The 15,448-nt window shown below is 45.7% G+C and overlaps 1 protein-coding gene across 2 annotated transcripts in view; it reads left to right on the top strand.

The window, feature by feature from the left end:
* The window catches only part of DROSHA (drosha ribonuclease III), a 78,867-nt gene that overhangs the window by 41,444 nt on the left and 21,975 nt on the right, over window positions 1–15,448 (top strand). For both annotated transcript variants that reach the window (XM_035125178.3, XM_035125176.3), the window contains exons 22-24: window positions 4,929–5,031; window positions 12,374–12,444; window positions 14,462–14,506. In XM_035125178.3, coding sequence (XP_034981069.3) covers window positions 4,929–5,031; window positions 12,374–12,444; window positions 14,462–14,506 — 219 coding nt within the window. The remainder of the gene's footprint in view (window positions 1–4,928; window positions 5,032–12,373; window positions 12,445–14,461; window positions 14,507–15,448) is intronic.

Here is a 15,448-nt window from a genome sequence, read left to right as displayed (position 1 = left end):
GGCACAGGTATCTCCCTGGCTTTTTATAGAATTTGTGGGTCCGTCTTTCTGGCTTGTTTGAAAGCCGCTCAAGAAGAAGAAGAGTTTGGATTTGATATCCTGCTTTATCACTACCTGTCAGAGGGTCGTCGTGGCTACTCTAGAGCAACTCTGCTTGAGTCCAGTTTGTCTTTAAAGACTTTTATTGTGCAAAGTATTTACAGTGCAGAGACAGCTTAAAACATGACCTCTCAGTCCGAATCAGAATCCGGCAATGGCGTACGTCTGTTCTTACGCCAGCAAGGTAGTCGGGGCACCCCAAAACGCCTCCCCCTTGACCTGCGTCGCAGTGCTCTCCTTAACTCTTGCGCCGGAAGGAGCGATGCCCTCTCAGCCTCCTCCCTGTTAGGGCAGTGGAAGGGCTCTCCAGCATCCTTGAGCCCTTGCCCACATCTCTCCTCCCCTGAGCCTTCCCATCATTCCGCATGCTGGTTTCTCTCTTTCTCCGAGTCCTTCCCTTCCCCCCTGTCTGCTTCAGACCCACTGCTGCTCCCTGTGCTTGGAGAGGTGGACGTTAGGATGATGGGGGCTGGCTCCCTTTGGAGAGTCATCCTTACACTACCCGAAGGAGTCTCAAAGCGGCTAACATTCTCCTTTCCCTTCCTCCCCCACAACAAACACTCTGTGAGGTGAGTGGGGCTGAGAGACTTCAGAGAAGTGTGACTAGCCCAAGGTCACCCAGCAGCTGCATGTGGAGGAGATGCGAACCCGGTTCCCCAGATTACAAGTCTACCGCTTTTAACCACTACACACTGGCTCTCAAGGTTGATTCAGGATGTGGAAAGGGAAACCTTGTTTGTGAGTTGGACTTGATAACCCAGCTACCATTCCTAGCAATGTTCCTGTTAATTTGCCACTCTGTGCGTGAAGCCTTGGAGAGGAAGGTCCAATATATCCCTTGGCCTCTCATGGGCTGTGGAATTGGCAGAAATCTTAAATTAAACGTGAAACACACATAATTCTGGACACGGATGATTCCCTGAGATCCTTAGCTTCCATCTGTAATTAACTAAATAGGCGAATGTATTTATGCTGCACACAGTGTACAGGCGTTTCAACAAAGGTCTCCTTCAGGATTCATTGCTGTTTTTCAAATCTGGGGGAACGGATGGGGAAATAAATGAGAGATTGGTCAGTAGACGCCTCCATGGGTGGAGAACGGGTTTTTCTGATGAGCCCCGGAAACAAGCAGGGGTTTATGGAAATCTCCCTTGTCCCTTCTTCTTCAACCCACCTTGCTTTTAAAATTCCTCAGCTGCTTTCTGCCAAGCAGAATGAATGCATTAAAAGGAGAAGTCTAATAACTCTGGAATGTATTGCCACCCCAGAATTAGCATCATTACAGAACGCCTCTGATTTTAAGACTTGAAGGAGATTAGCAGATGATTTGATGTGAAGACATTCACATGTCGGAAAAGCTAGGTGGAGCTGTGTAGTAACAAACCAGTCTCTCTCTCTCCCTCTCCCTCTCTCTCTTTATTCTCTTGTGCTCAGAGGCATGTTTGAATTTGCTGTGTGTTGTTAGGGCAGAGGGAAATAAAATCATTAGGGACAATTTACAGGCACAATAGGGCGTTGTTTAGATTTTGCTGATTTCCCTCTTTTCCTTATTCCTCTGTTGTGGTGTATATTCTGTTTCTTATTCTTCAGGAGTTAAAGCAAAACGAAAACCTGCACTCAGGAGACATTGTTCTAACTAAGCTTGCTCCTTCCTTCTCCTGTTAAAAGGCCATTTTCTCTCTCCTCCTCCTTAAGCGTACGGGGCCTTGTGCAGCTACATCACTGGCTCCCTGCAAACTTTGCTTTGCAAATCTGAACGAGCCTCTCCTCATTCCTTGTTCCTTTTTTGAGCGAGGTTCCTTCTCATTTCCCAGGACCAAACCATGGTGCGATGAGGCCAAAGGAGACATTAACCTGTGCCTCCATGGACAGCTGTGAGTCCAGAATGAATCCCAGGCTGCGCACCTGGTCCTTCAGGGGCACAGTTACCCCATTCAGGACCAGGGAGTCCTCCACACCTGTCCACCTCCTGTCCCCCACAAACAGTACTTCTGTCTTGTCAGGATTCAACCTCAATTCAACAAGGAGTGGGGCGGGGAGGGGGGAAGGACATGGGGCATGCCAAAGAAAGATCATGAGGACAGTTTGAGGTTGCAGAGCAGGGAAAGCTGACCTGTATGTTTCCTGATGGTGAGCTGGGCATTTTAGGTCAAAGAACAGCTCTCAGCCTGCAGAGGACTGAGAAAACCCTGCGGCCCTGCGAAGAATATCACACATGGTTTCACATTACATCCCTATCGCTGCAAGCCCTGGCTTCCCCCCAAGGCTGTTTTCTTCATAACCATGGGGTGCAAATCCATTCAATGCCATGGACACAGTGCTTTTTGTAAGCAGCCAGTCTGCACTAAACCTGGGAGCATGGACATGTTTTCTGCTCCTTTATAATTTTTCATTTATGATTTTCAATTTTATACATTCCGATAGCCATTTTAACATTTCAAAGCTCAACTTCCTTCCCCCTCTTCCTACGGTTCCTTAAATTATTTATATATATATATTTCCTGCCTATTACAAATTAACTGAATCATTTATTCATCTCCTTTAAATGTGTACTCTTTTATTACAGTAAACCTGCCAATGTTCTTATCTGTTTACAGTTTGTTTGTAAATATTCAGTAAACCATTTCCCTTCTTTTATATATAAAAAAGTCATCTTGATTTTTCCAGTAAGTTTAACTATTTCTGTGTATTCCATAAGTTTTTGTATCCATTCTTCTTTCGTCGGGACTTCTTCTTTTTTCCATTAATAATAATAATTATTATAATCATAATTATAATTTATTATTTATACCCCGCCCATCTGGCTGGGTTTCCCCAGCCACTCTGGGCGGCTTACAACAGAAAAATGAAATAAAATAACCTATTAAACATTAAAAGCCTCCCTAAACAGGGCTGCCTTCAGATGTCTTCTAAAAATCTGGTAGCTGTTTTTTTCTTTGACATCTGATGGGAGGGCGTTCCACATTCTTGCCACTGTAGTCACATACATGAATAAATTTCTACACAGTTTGGGTATTTCTGTGGACACATTTTCTTCAGACTTGTTTTCTTTCACTGACTCTTGTCTGAATTGTTGTGGTAAAATTCGCTATAAGTGGAACTTTAATGAAAAATACAGGGGTTTTTTATTTTATTTTAAAAAGGGGTGTTAGTTTAAACTCAATAACAGTTGAATGCATATTCTTTCTAGTGCCAAATCGCTACGGAAGCAGTGTGTTGTTTTCTAAATGCGTGCCTTGGCGCTGAAATAGACCAACATAAATTTGACTGTTCTGAAGTTAAACGTGACCCATCCCAACTGAAATGGCCCTGAGAGCAAAGCTGTAAAAAAAACAAAAAACCTTGGGAAAAGATCTTCACTTTCTTTTCTCCTTCGGATAAGTGAAAGGATTTTGATTCCAAAGCTTTCTAAAGTCCTTAGCAGGTATTCAGTGTCGGCAGAGGCCGAGGAAAAAGACTCATGCCAGCTCAGCTTCAAATATGAGCTTCAATATTAGTTGTATTTAACTAATTTTCACTCAGAATAGACCAACTGATGTTTCAGTGGGTCTGCACTCAGTAGGACTGACTTTGTATACAACACTATAAATTGGATCTGTGCAGTTCTTACCCATAAGAATTTGTTCTGTGAACTGCCCTGAGACCTCCGGGTATAGGGCGATATAGAAATTCAATTAATAATAAATAAATAAATAAATTTTGGTGAATGTGCAAATAGTGATGTAGATACTGGGCTCTGGGATACTGGATTCTATTGTACGTAGCATCCAAAGTATGGGTTTTAAGAGGGTCTGGGAACAGGGTGGGTATGCTGGGAGTGTGACTGGGGCAGAATGGTGTGATCCTGATTCTCTACCTGCATAGAGAATATCTGCATAGGGTTAACATCAGAACCCAGGAGGCAACTTCAAAATACGTTTATATGAAATACATTTCAACTTACAATTTCTGTATCCTGTTCTAAAGACCAGCATTTGAAACTCCCATTGTTCCAGGCGCATTTTGCAACAGGGAATTTCATCGATGTGAGTGGTTTCTGAGCTCTGGGCGCAGTACTAAGCCTAAAATGTCAGATTAATACTGCAGAGTGGAAGGAAAGGAGGACCTTTTTCTGCCTCCCCACTTCCAGCTACTTTTTGAAGACTGGAGAAGAGACCCTCTTAAGAATATTAGGGGGGTGGGCAGGGGAAGGACTAGACCAGGCTTCCCCAAACTTCAGCCCTCCAGATGTTTTGGACTACAATTCCCATCTTCCCCGACCACTGGTCCTGTTAGCTAGGGATCATGGGAGTTGTAGGCCAAAACATCTGGAGGGCCGCAGTTTGGGGATGCCTGGACTAGACCATGAGAAGAACGAACATCATATTTTAGCTGCAGTTCATTCATTTTTCAGCTTTGTATTCTTGTTATTAAAAAAGCACGCCTAGAAATTTCGTTGTTGTGCCCATAACCCCGGTTTAAGGTTCCTTTTAGCTCCTAGCTTTCATATCTCAGTTTCTAACACTGCTAAAGACATTTTAAAAGGCAAGACATAATTTTCACTCTTGAGGATACCGTTCTACAGAGCATGGGTACTGTGGGATTAATGCAACATTTCCATCAACTATAATTTGGCATCTACTACATTCATCAAAATGTCATGCAAATTATAATAATTATGTGCAAGTAAATTTGCCAACCCATTGTGTGTTTCCAATTTGACCTTCAGCACTAAACAAGTTGTCCGAAGATGCCCTAATGTTTACATATCCATGTGTTTCTCCACAGTGTGCTTGGTCTGCAGTTTGGGGCCTCTTTCATCTTACAGAAACTGTCTTGGTCTTTTGTAGAAGCTGGAGCTGGATCGATTTATGCTTTATGCTCACGGGCCCGATCTTTGTCGAGAATCAGATCTGCGTCATGCAATGGCCAACTGCTTTGAAGCGTTGATAGGTGAGATACCTGCGCTGCGGCTTTTGTCATGCTAATTGTGCGTTTTGTCCAGCGTTAATTCTCCGTATCTGTATGAATTTCCACTTTGGAAATAAGTCCGCAAAAGGCTCTTTGACGTGGTAGCAAAATGGAATTCCCCTCTTCAGAGGGGAGCGTCGTTCTGAATATCAGATTCTCGGGACAACAGACAATATACCATCTTTGAACCCTGTTTGTGTGGTTACCAGGACCTGCGACTTGCTTCCCTTGGACTCTGAAGTCCGCTTCAAACAAGCCACAGTTTATGAAGCCAGGAATGAGCATTGGGCCAAGTGCTTCTCACTTCCTGCAACAGAATCACATCACGTCTTATCAGCCTAGTTTGTTGATTGACATTAAGTCAATTTCCCAGTTTGAACATAACAGGGTCTTAATACATCCCAGGGATGAATAATATAATAATAATTTATTATTTATACCCTGCCCATCTGGCTGGGTTTCCCCAGCCACTGTGGATGGCTCCCAACAGAATATTAAAACACAATACAGTGGTACCTCGGTTTACAAACACAGTTAGTTCTGGAAGTCTGTACTTAACCTGAAGCGAACTTTCCCATAGAAAGTAATGGAAAGTGGATTAATCTGTTCCAGACGGTCCATGGAGTACTTAAAACTGAAGCGTACTTAACCTGAAGCGAACTTTCCCATTGAAAGTAATGGAAAGTGGATTAATCTGTTCCAGACGGGTCCGCGGAGTACTCAACCTGAAGCGTACTTAACCCGAGTTATGAGTGCAATTGGTTCCGAAAGTCTGTACTTAACCTGAAGCATACTTAGCCTGAAGCGAACTTTCCCATTGAAAGAAATGGTCTGCGGAGTACTTAAACTGAAAATACTCAAACTGAGGCGTACTTAAACCAAGGTATGACTGTAAAACATCAAACATTAAAAACTTCCCTAAACAGGACTGCCTTCAGATGTCTTCTAAAAAGATTTCCTTGACATCTGATGGGAGGGCATTTCACAGGGTGGGTGCCACTACTGAGAAGGCCCTCTGCCTGGTTCCCTATAACCTCACCTCGCAGTGAGGGAACTGCTAGAAGGCCCTCGGAGCTGGACCTCAGTGTCCGGGCTGAACGATGGGGGTGGAGATGCTCCTTCAGGTATACTGGGCCTTTGAGGCTGTTTAGGGCTTTAAAGGTCAGCACCAGCACTTTGAATTGTACTCGGAGACGTACTGGAGCCAATGTAGGTCTTTCAGGACTGGTGTTATATTTTCTTGACGGCCACTTCCAGTCAGAAGTGTTGAAGTCGGTGCCTGTCTGGAAAAGAGAAGGGATGAGATGAAGGAGGAGCAATCAGCCGTGGTGCTCATTCCCAGCTACATAAATCGTGGTTTATGAAGCCAGGAAAGAAAGTCCAACCTGAGACAGAATATGGACCAGTATGACTGTGGTGTGATCCATCAAGTCAGTTCTCCGGTTCCTACTGTGAGAAATTGCACCTGACTTCTGGCATAAGTACAAATACTAGGTCATCAAAACATTTATGAGCTAAACTGAACGAAATTAAGCTAAATTATGCTGGTGGAATTTAAGGTTACAAGCCCAATGCATGTTTATTTGGATTTGGGCTCTACTGACCTCTGTTTAAGCTCTTGTTACAGTATTCTGAGTAGCAGTAATGGAATGGTTTCTAAACCGGTTTTAAAGCGAAGTGCTGTTCGGTATACGGAATTAAGTAGGCCTTGTCTGCAGGCTTGCAGTCTCTTGGACAGTATAGAAGGAGGAACATAATAGGAAGGGAAACTTTGACAGGGGGGGGGATTAACTAATGGATAAAGACCAGAGGTTAGCACACCTGACTCAAAAAGCTATTTTAAAAAATGGCATCTGATGGAGATGTTCTAGCAACAAGAGGGATGGCATTGCAACGATCTGGAATAACGAGAAAAACAGCGTAGGTGAGGAGAAACTGCTGAGATTTTGGGTTTGATGAGGAGCAAAGTGCCTTTAGAACATAAAGAACAAGGAAGAATATAGAGGAATGAGAAGCAGGAAGATGAGAAGGAGCCATAGCATGGAAACATCCACAAAAAGAAGTTTAAATTGGCTTCCATTTCCCTATAGGCCTTACGATAGACCAGGAAAAAGAGGAAAACCCTTGGTAAAAACCAAAGGAGCTGCAGGATTTAAAATAAATGAGAGTGACCAGAGTTTTGAGAAAGGGTGACCAAGTGTTTTCCGGTAACCTAGTTTACATAAGAGAAGTAAGCAAAGTATTTGCAGTAGCAGTGGAAATAAAGGAATGCTGGGAGATGCTTAAATGTTGGGACCAGTGAGAATTAGCTCTAGCAAAAAGACAAGGAAGATCAGTCGAAAAGAACCCTCCAATGCATACTTCTTCAGGAGAAATAGAGACAGAACCAATAAAGAGAAAAGATGAAGGGGCAGAGACAGAACTCAAAAGCGTAAATCAAAAATTCAGTTTTAAATGAATTCAGTTTCAGAAAAGGAGCAGGCATCGTTCATTAAGAAACAGCTGAAAGGCAGGCAGAGATCTTAAACTGGGAAAGAGAAGCTGGGAGTGGAAAAATACAGTTGCAGGCTACCAGCTTGAAAAAGGAACACTAAAGGAACGAGTAAGGGAGTCCGACAGAAGTAAATACATAGCCAGGAGTTAAGAACAAAATCTTCTGGAACACCAGCAGAAAAAAAAAGGAAATTGAACTTTCAGTGGGGAGCGATAGCCATCTTCAAATATCTAAAGGGCTGTCATGTGGAGGGTGGAGCTAGGTTGTTTTCTGCTGCTCCAGAGGGTAGGACTCGAACCAATGGCTTCAAGTTGCAAGAAGGGAGATTCGGACTAGACATCAGGAAGAACTTTCTGATGGCAAGTGTTCAACAGTGGAACAGACTCCTGCGAGAGAGAGAGATGGTGGGCTTTCCTTCCTTGGAGTTTCTCAAATCTTCCATTCTTGGGCAAGGTGATTGAGTGAGTGTTTGCTGAACAACTCCAGACATGCCTGGAAGAAACGGACCATTTGGATCCCTTCCATCATAGGACTGAAACTGCCGTGGTCGCACTGGTTGATTATCTCCGGCGGGCTAGGGACAAAGGTGAGAGCTGTTTCCTAGTCCTGCTGGCTCTCTCAGCGGCTTTTGACACCATCGACCATAACATCCTTCTGGACCGTCTAGAGGGGTTGGGAGCTGGGGGCACTGTCATACAGTAGTTCCGCTCCTTCCTCCTGGGCCGCGTTCAGAAAGTGGTGGTGGGGGGATGAGTGTTCGGACCCCTGGGCTCTCACTTGTGGGGTACCTCAGGGCTCTGTCCTCTCCTCCATGCTCTTTAACATCTACATGCAGCCGCTGGGAGAGATCATCAGGGGGTTTGGGCTGGGTGTTCATCAGTATGCGGATGATACCCAGCTCTACCTCTCTTTCAAATCAGAACCAGTGAAGGCGGTGAAGGTCCTGGAGGCGGTTGGAGGATGGATGGCAGCTAACAGATTGAGGTTGAATCCTGACAAGACAGAAGTACTGTTTGTGGGGGACAGGAGGCAGGCAGGTGTGGAGGACTCCCTGGTCCTGAATGGGGTAACTGTGCCCCTGAAGGACCAGGTGTGCAGCCTGGGAGTCATTCTGGACTCACAGCTGTCCATGGAGGCACAGGTTAATTCTGTGTCCAGGGCAGCTGTCTATCAGCTCCATCTGGTACGCAGGCTGAGACCCTACCTGCCTGCAGACTGTCTCGCCAGAGTGGTGCATGCTCTGGTTATCTCCCGCTTCGACTACTGCAATGCGCTCTACGTGGGGCTACCTTTGAAGGTGACCCGGAAACTACAATTAATCCAGAATGCGGTAGCTAGACTGGTGACTGGGAGCGGCCACCGAGACCACATAACACCGGTCTTGAAAGATCTACATTGGCTCCCAGTACGTTTCCGAGCACAGTTCAAAGTGTTGGTGCTGACCTTTAAAGCCCTAAATGGCCTCGGTCCAGTATACCTGAAGGAGTGTCTCCACCCCCATCGTTCTCTCCGGACATTGAGGTCCAGTACCTAGGGCCTTCTGACGGTTCCCTCGTTGCGAGAAGCCAAGTTGCAGGGAACCAGGCAGAGGGCCTTCTCAGTGGTGGCGCCTGCCCTGTGGAATGCCCTCCCATCAGATGTCAAAGAGAAAAACAGCTACCAGATTTTTAGAAGACATCTGAAGGCAGCCCTGTTTAGGGAGGCTTTTAATGTTTAATTATTTTATTTCATTTTTCTGTTGTAAGCCGCCCAGAGTGGCTGGGGAAACCCAGCCAGATGGGCGGGGTATAAATAATATATTATTATTATTATTATTATTATTATTATTATTATTATTATTATTTAAAGCAGGGGTGGGGTAACGTCCGTCATGTATGATCTTGTTGAGATTCCTCCACTGCAGAGGGTTGGGCTAGATGACCCTCGGGGTCCCTTCCAATTCCACAATTCTGTGATTCTGCAAGAATCAAGGGTATTGAAGATAAGAGAAAGAGAGGCAGCAGCAGATGGGGAAGAAGAAGCAGGGCTAGAACAGACAGCATGGGGCATCTAAGTAGAGATTGAAAGGGGGAATGCCTAATTGTGTTTTGTTATAAAAAAATCAAAAGTACAAGTATAGAAGAAACAGACAAATGGGAGGGGAGAAATAAAAAACCCTATCATATCTGCTGCTGAAAACCAATTGGTTAAGCCGAGTGGGAAAATAAAGAAGGAATTGGATGAAGGAACCACAGGAGTAGCATCATCTAATGGGGAAATCCATGTTTCAATAAGAGCAAAACAAGAAAAACGATAAGAGATAGCAAAATCATTAAGTACGACAGCTTTATTAACTGCGGGACGACGGTTTAATAAAGCGCAAGGAAGGAAAGATGCCACACAAGGAGGGGGAGGTAGATTAGCATAGCAACGTTGTTGAGAAATGGGAGGACTCTGGTCACAGGCAAAGGAAAGGAGAAACGGAATGGATAAATTACTCCTAAAATAGTGAAAGGGGGGGCGACACCCCGGGATTCCAAAGCGGTCAGAATAATGAAGGGGGTGGGGGCGGAGAAATGCTCATTGATAAACGGTGAATGCTAATTGATAAATGATACTTTGGCTTCCTGAAGGGGCTCGTTGTATCCGATATGTTCTCTAGGATGGTGTTCTCCAAGGAAGTGTCTGATTTTTAAATTTTATTTTATATTTATTCATTGAATTTATATACCGCCCTATACCCGGAGGTCTCGGGGCGGTTCGCAGAATAAAATCAAAATGTAAAACTTCAAAATGCGTAATCAAAATAAAAACAACAACCCGGTAACCCTCCCCCCTCAGAAAAGCCACATAGGATGTAAACCAAATCAACCAAAGGCCTGGTTGTTGAAGACTAACGTTTTTGCCTGGCGCCTAAAGGTGTACAATGAAGGTGCCAGGCAAACCTCCCTGGGGAGAGCATTACACAGATGGGGAGCCACTGCAGAGAAGACCCTGTTCTCATGTTGCCACCCTCTTCCAGACCTCTCAAGGAGGAGGCACACGAAGAAGGGCCTCAGAAGATGATCTCAGGGTCCGGGTAGGTTCCCATCAGCCCCAACCAAGGTAGCCCAGTGGTCAGGTATGATGAGAGTTTTAGCCCAATGACCTCCAGAGGCCACCCCAACAGCTATCCCCGTGCCTGCTGCTGTACCCCCACTCTGTCTTGGAAGGGGCTGTACCCATCACACCTTGCCCCTGCAAGTAATAATGGCAGCAGCAGCTGGATCCACTCGGTCCTCGTCTTCTGGTTTTGGCCTCCCAGTTTGATACTCTATTGGCTTCTTGTTAGTCTAAATCCCTTTTTTCCTCAATAATAATAATATTTTTATTATTATTATTATTTATACCCCCAACCATCTGGCTGGGTTTCCCCAGCCACTCTGGGCGGCTTCCAACAGAAATATTAAAATACAATAATTTATTAAACATTAAAAGCTTCCCTAAACAGGGCTGCCTTCAGATGTCCTCTAAAAGTCTGGTAGTTGTTTTTCTGTTTGACATCTGGTGGGAGGGCGTTCCACAGGGCGGGTGCCACTACTGAGAAGGCCCTCTGTCTGGTTCCCTGTAACTTGGCTTCTCGCAGCGAGGGAACCGCCAGAAGGCCCTTGGCACTGGACCTCAGTGTCTGGGCAGAACGATGGAGGTGGAGATGCTCCTTCAGGTATACTGGAGGTATACCCAAGGGAATGGGTAGTCAGCAGAGCTAGAGGGAACTGGCGGAAAAGGGAGACGAGGAGAAAGAGGGATGGAAACGAAAAGAGAACTCACAAGAGATGGGATGACACATAGCAGAACAGCCTGAATCTCATCCTTATGCGTTTTGCCTTGCCTTAGAAAATAGATTCTAGCTCTTTGGGCTCTGCCTTGGGCTGTATTGCATTTCGTCAGATCAAGGGTTGTGGGTGGGGGGAGCTGTGCTTTCCAACTCTGCTTCGCTTCTCACACGCGCTTTGGTGTTCAGCGTTTAAAAAAACAAACGGGGCGGGGAGAGAGCGGTATGATTCCAGCACTTTTGGGACAAGGAAGGGCAGGGCCGTCTCTCCTAGGAGCTAGCTGCCATTTATTGGGCAAAGGGAAGCCAGGGCATCTTGTGTGTGTGTGTGTGGTTTATTAATTTTTATTTTGGTCATCTGTATGCACCGTGCTACGAGGGGGTCCGGGGGAGCATAGGCCCAGACATGGCAAAGGGAAGCTTGGATTTTGTTTGGCATTTGTTGGGGTTGTTGCAAAGCAGCAGACTTTCACAAACCCGGACCGAATAATAAGGAAGTCCCACTCGGGTGCGTTCTTGTGTGTGTGTCTGTGTCAGTCTAAATCCCTTTGTTCCTTAAGGGGGACAGTTAGTTAGCAGGGAGGTGAGACAGAGGGAATAGCAGATAGAGATGAGATAGAGGGGATCTGCTAAAAATGGTTAGTCTTTGGTTATTTTTCAAGCTGTTTAAATATTCCCTTTGCAGCAGGTATGAAGAACTTTTTTTTCCCCTGTAGAGGGGTAATCCCTTGGAGGTAATTCTGTCAGGGTTTGTATGATGGCTGTGGACAAGGCTCAAGCCAGCAGTGGATCCTGCCAGAGAGAGAGAGAGAGAGAAGAAAACTCTCCCTATACCTCTGGGTATAGGGCGGTATATAAATTCAAGAAATTATAATTATAATCTCATTCTGTCCTCCTGCTCTCACCAGAGCATCTAGGCATTTGCTTTCTTCCTGGCTCAGGCTCACAGCTTGCATCCCCGGGCAATCTCTTGAATTGTTAATGTTAATGCGTACCTCACGGCTAATGCGTATCTCACGGCAAATTCTGTCACGCAGGGGCGGTTTACTTGGAGGGCAGCCTGGAGGAAGCCAAGCAGCTCTTTGGACGCTTGCTCTTTAACGGCAAGGTATGACTTTATCCGTAGCCTCGTCGCGCCTTGCGACACGTCTCTTGCTTACAGAATCAATTTGAGTTATGCTGTGGTTCATTAAAGGGAGTGTTTCAAAGGAAAACGGAAAGGCTTCCTGCTTTTCAGAACGTCCTGGATTCTATAGCAACAACATTTCTTTATTTTTATTGTCATTAAGTGTGCTCTGCTGCAAAACAGGGATGTGCGGGGGGTGATTTTCAGAAGCAGCGCAGGGAGTGTTTGTCCCCCCCCCCCCCGGGCACTACTTTTCTTTTACAATCCCTCTTTCCCCCGCTTGCCGCAGCAAACACCCATTCAGTCATTCGTTCAGTTGGTTAGAGCAGGGTTTCCCAAACTTGGGTTCCCAGCTGCTGTCGGACTACAAACCCCATCATCCTTAGCTCCCAGAAATGATGGGAGTTGTAGTCCCAAAACAGCTGGGAACCCAAGTTTGGAAAACCCTGAAGACTATCTAAACGCCACCCTATAATGCAGTTATCAGCTGCGGGGGGTTGGGATCACAACCAGAAATAAAGCTATTTAATATTCAGCGACAATAAAAACTACACAAATACAGCATAGGAACCCATGTTGCAGAGGCTAAAAACAGGCTAAAGGGCCTGGGAGAATAAAAAGGCCTTTGTGTGGCACCCGAATGACACCAAGGCAGGCACAAAGTGAGTGTCTCTGGGGAAGGCATTCCACAGCTGGGGAGCCCACACTGAAAAAGGCCCTGCCCCCTAACTCAGTGGGAATGCTCGGAGAAAGGGTTCCAGAGAAGATCTAAAACATCAAACAGATATAAGTGAAGGGGGAGAAATATTCTGGTCCCAAACTATGAAGGACCTTAAACGTTATTTGGGGTAGGAAAGTGTCTAGGAGTGGGGGAAGTCGAGGAGGTGATGGGGATTGTAAGTGAAAAGCAAAAGGCACGGGGAAAGAGAAGGATCAGCTGAGACAAGACTCTTCAGGTAGCCGGCCTTCCTGAGCTTCCTCACCACACACATGCAGTTCTTCTTCTCTACCCCAGTGGTGTAGCGTGGGTTGCCAGAGCCCGGGGCCGAGGGGATGGGAGGGAGGGAAGCGGACAGAGCACTCATGCGCCACCCAAGAGATTGCACACACGAATATAAGAAAAGAAGAGTCATTCCGTTGCCTGGAAAGGTCACTTCCTGGTTCACACGCAGAAGACGTTTTCAGCAGATCCAAGTGTCAGAAGCACACAGCTGTATTGAAGCAGCACCGGGTGTTGAAATTTGGCGATCCCTAACCATTTTGTTCTCGAAATTTGTGTTCTCGAAGCTACAAACATGAGTTTGACCAAACTGCGGGAGGCAGTGGAAGACAGGAGTGCCTGGCGTGCTCTGGTCCATGGGGTCACAAAGAGTCGGACATGACTAAACAACAACAACAATTTTGTGCCGGGGTGACTACCCTTTTGCCTTCCCCCCCCCAAAAAAATCACCACTGCTCTACTCTGGCTCTGATCCTGCCAGGGCTCACAGCTTCTGCTGTTCACTGACTCATCTGCCTGCATCTCAGCCCTGAAACAGGTGTTAAAATGTAATTGGTTTTGTGCATACATCTGCCTTCGAGTATAGTAGAATCCTATTATGTGGTTGCGTTTTCTGGGTTTGTGTTGAGGTTCCCCCTCTCTTTGAGATGTCAGGTGTCCTTTTTCAGGCTGGGGTGCTTAACCTGTTTACTAAACTTTTAAGCAAAAAAAGGGGGAGGGAGAGAATTGAATTGTGTGTGTGTTTGTTTCAAGAATTGTGTGTGTGTTTGTTTTCTTCTTCCACCTAACGGATACGCACTAAATGGATGTGCTATCGGCAGTTTAAGCCGAGAGGGCCCGCTTTCAAAAAATTAGCTTGCCGGCACTATTGAAATCGCAAAAAAGCAGAGTCGGCATCTGAGCCCATTTCAGTATTTCGCAGAATGACATTTTATTTAGCAATGTGGAATTTGTTAAACGGCTCCCGTGAGCTTTAAAAGCGTCTCTCGATGTTTGCAGGACCTGCGGGAAGTATGGCTTAATTATCCGCTGCACCCTCTCCAAGTAAGTGTCTCCCTTTTCCTTAAGGAATTTCAGAGTGCTTTTCTTCTTCTTCTTCTTTATTTCTCACCCCCCCCCCGTTCCCAAGGATGCCTTTTTAGCGGCATTCAGCTGCGCTGACATCTCTGAACAGCTAGCAAGCATGTGGCCTTTGTGAATTCCTTTTGTGGCTAATAACTGCCGAGAGCTCCGGCTCAAGGGTGGGCAAGGACTTCAGAGTACCTCAGGCAACAGGCAGGCAGTAATTTGGCAGGTGGGTGGCACACTCAGGACCAGGTGAGCGGCAGATTTATAGTCTAGTGGCAAAAGGGGGGAAATAACCCAGCCCTCTTCCTTGCTAGAAAACCTCCCCAAGTGGAAGAGTGCAACAAAAATGGGAGCTTTGTAGCAGACAGCATTACGTGGTCGGCCTCTTACTTCCTGATTCCTCTCAGCATCAGGACCGTTCTAGGCTGTGGAGTGACTCTCCCAGGTGAACCAGGGATCCAGTTCTCTCCCTGGACAGCAGCCCTGGTAGTGAGTGATCCACAGGCCTTCTTAGTTTGAAGTCATCCTTGCTTTTGACAGTAAGCTTCCTGGGAATAATGCCTATTCATTGAGAACAATGGCAAGGGTGACAACACCATTAAATTTATCAACACCATTAAATAATAAGTGTGTCTGGAGTTTATATTTTTTGAACGCCTCAAACCCCTTCACGTACATTATGGAGATCACCAGCAAATCTGGCAGTGGTTTCTCTTCCTCCAACCCCAAATAGTATCAGAAACAAATACTACTTTCAGTATTTTTGTGAGAATTGAGTGGCATAACAAAGCACAGTAGGTGATTCATGCTGAAATCCCACCGTTCTGAACTACCTGTGTAGGTGGTCCGCATGTGACTTTCTCAATGTTGTGAAAGGGCCACAAAGAAGTTGAAATCCCCTACCTTTTCCCGTTGCGA

This window comes from Zootoca vivipara, chromosome 8, assembly GCF_965207765.1.
Source record: "Zootoca vivipara chromosome 8, rZooViv2.hap1.1, whole genome shotgun sequence".
NCBI classification, from domain to species: Eukaryota; Metazoa; Chordata; class Lepidosauria; order Squamata; family Lacertidae; genus Zootoca; species Zootoca vivipara.
Note: the sequence above shows the minus strand (reverse complement) of the source record. Positions and strands in the feature narration are given on the sequence as shown.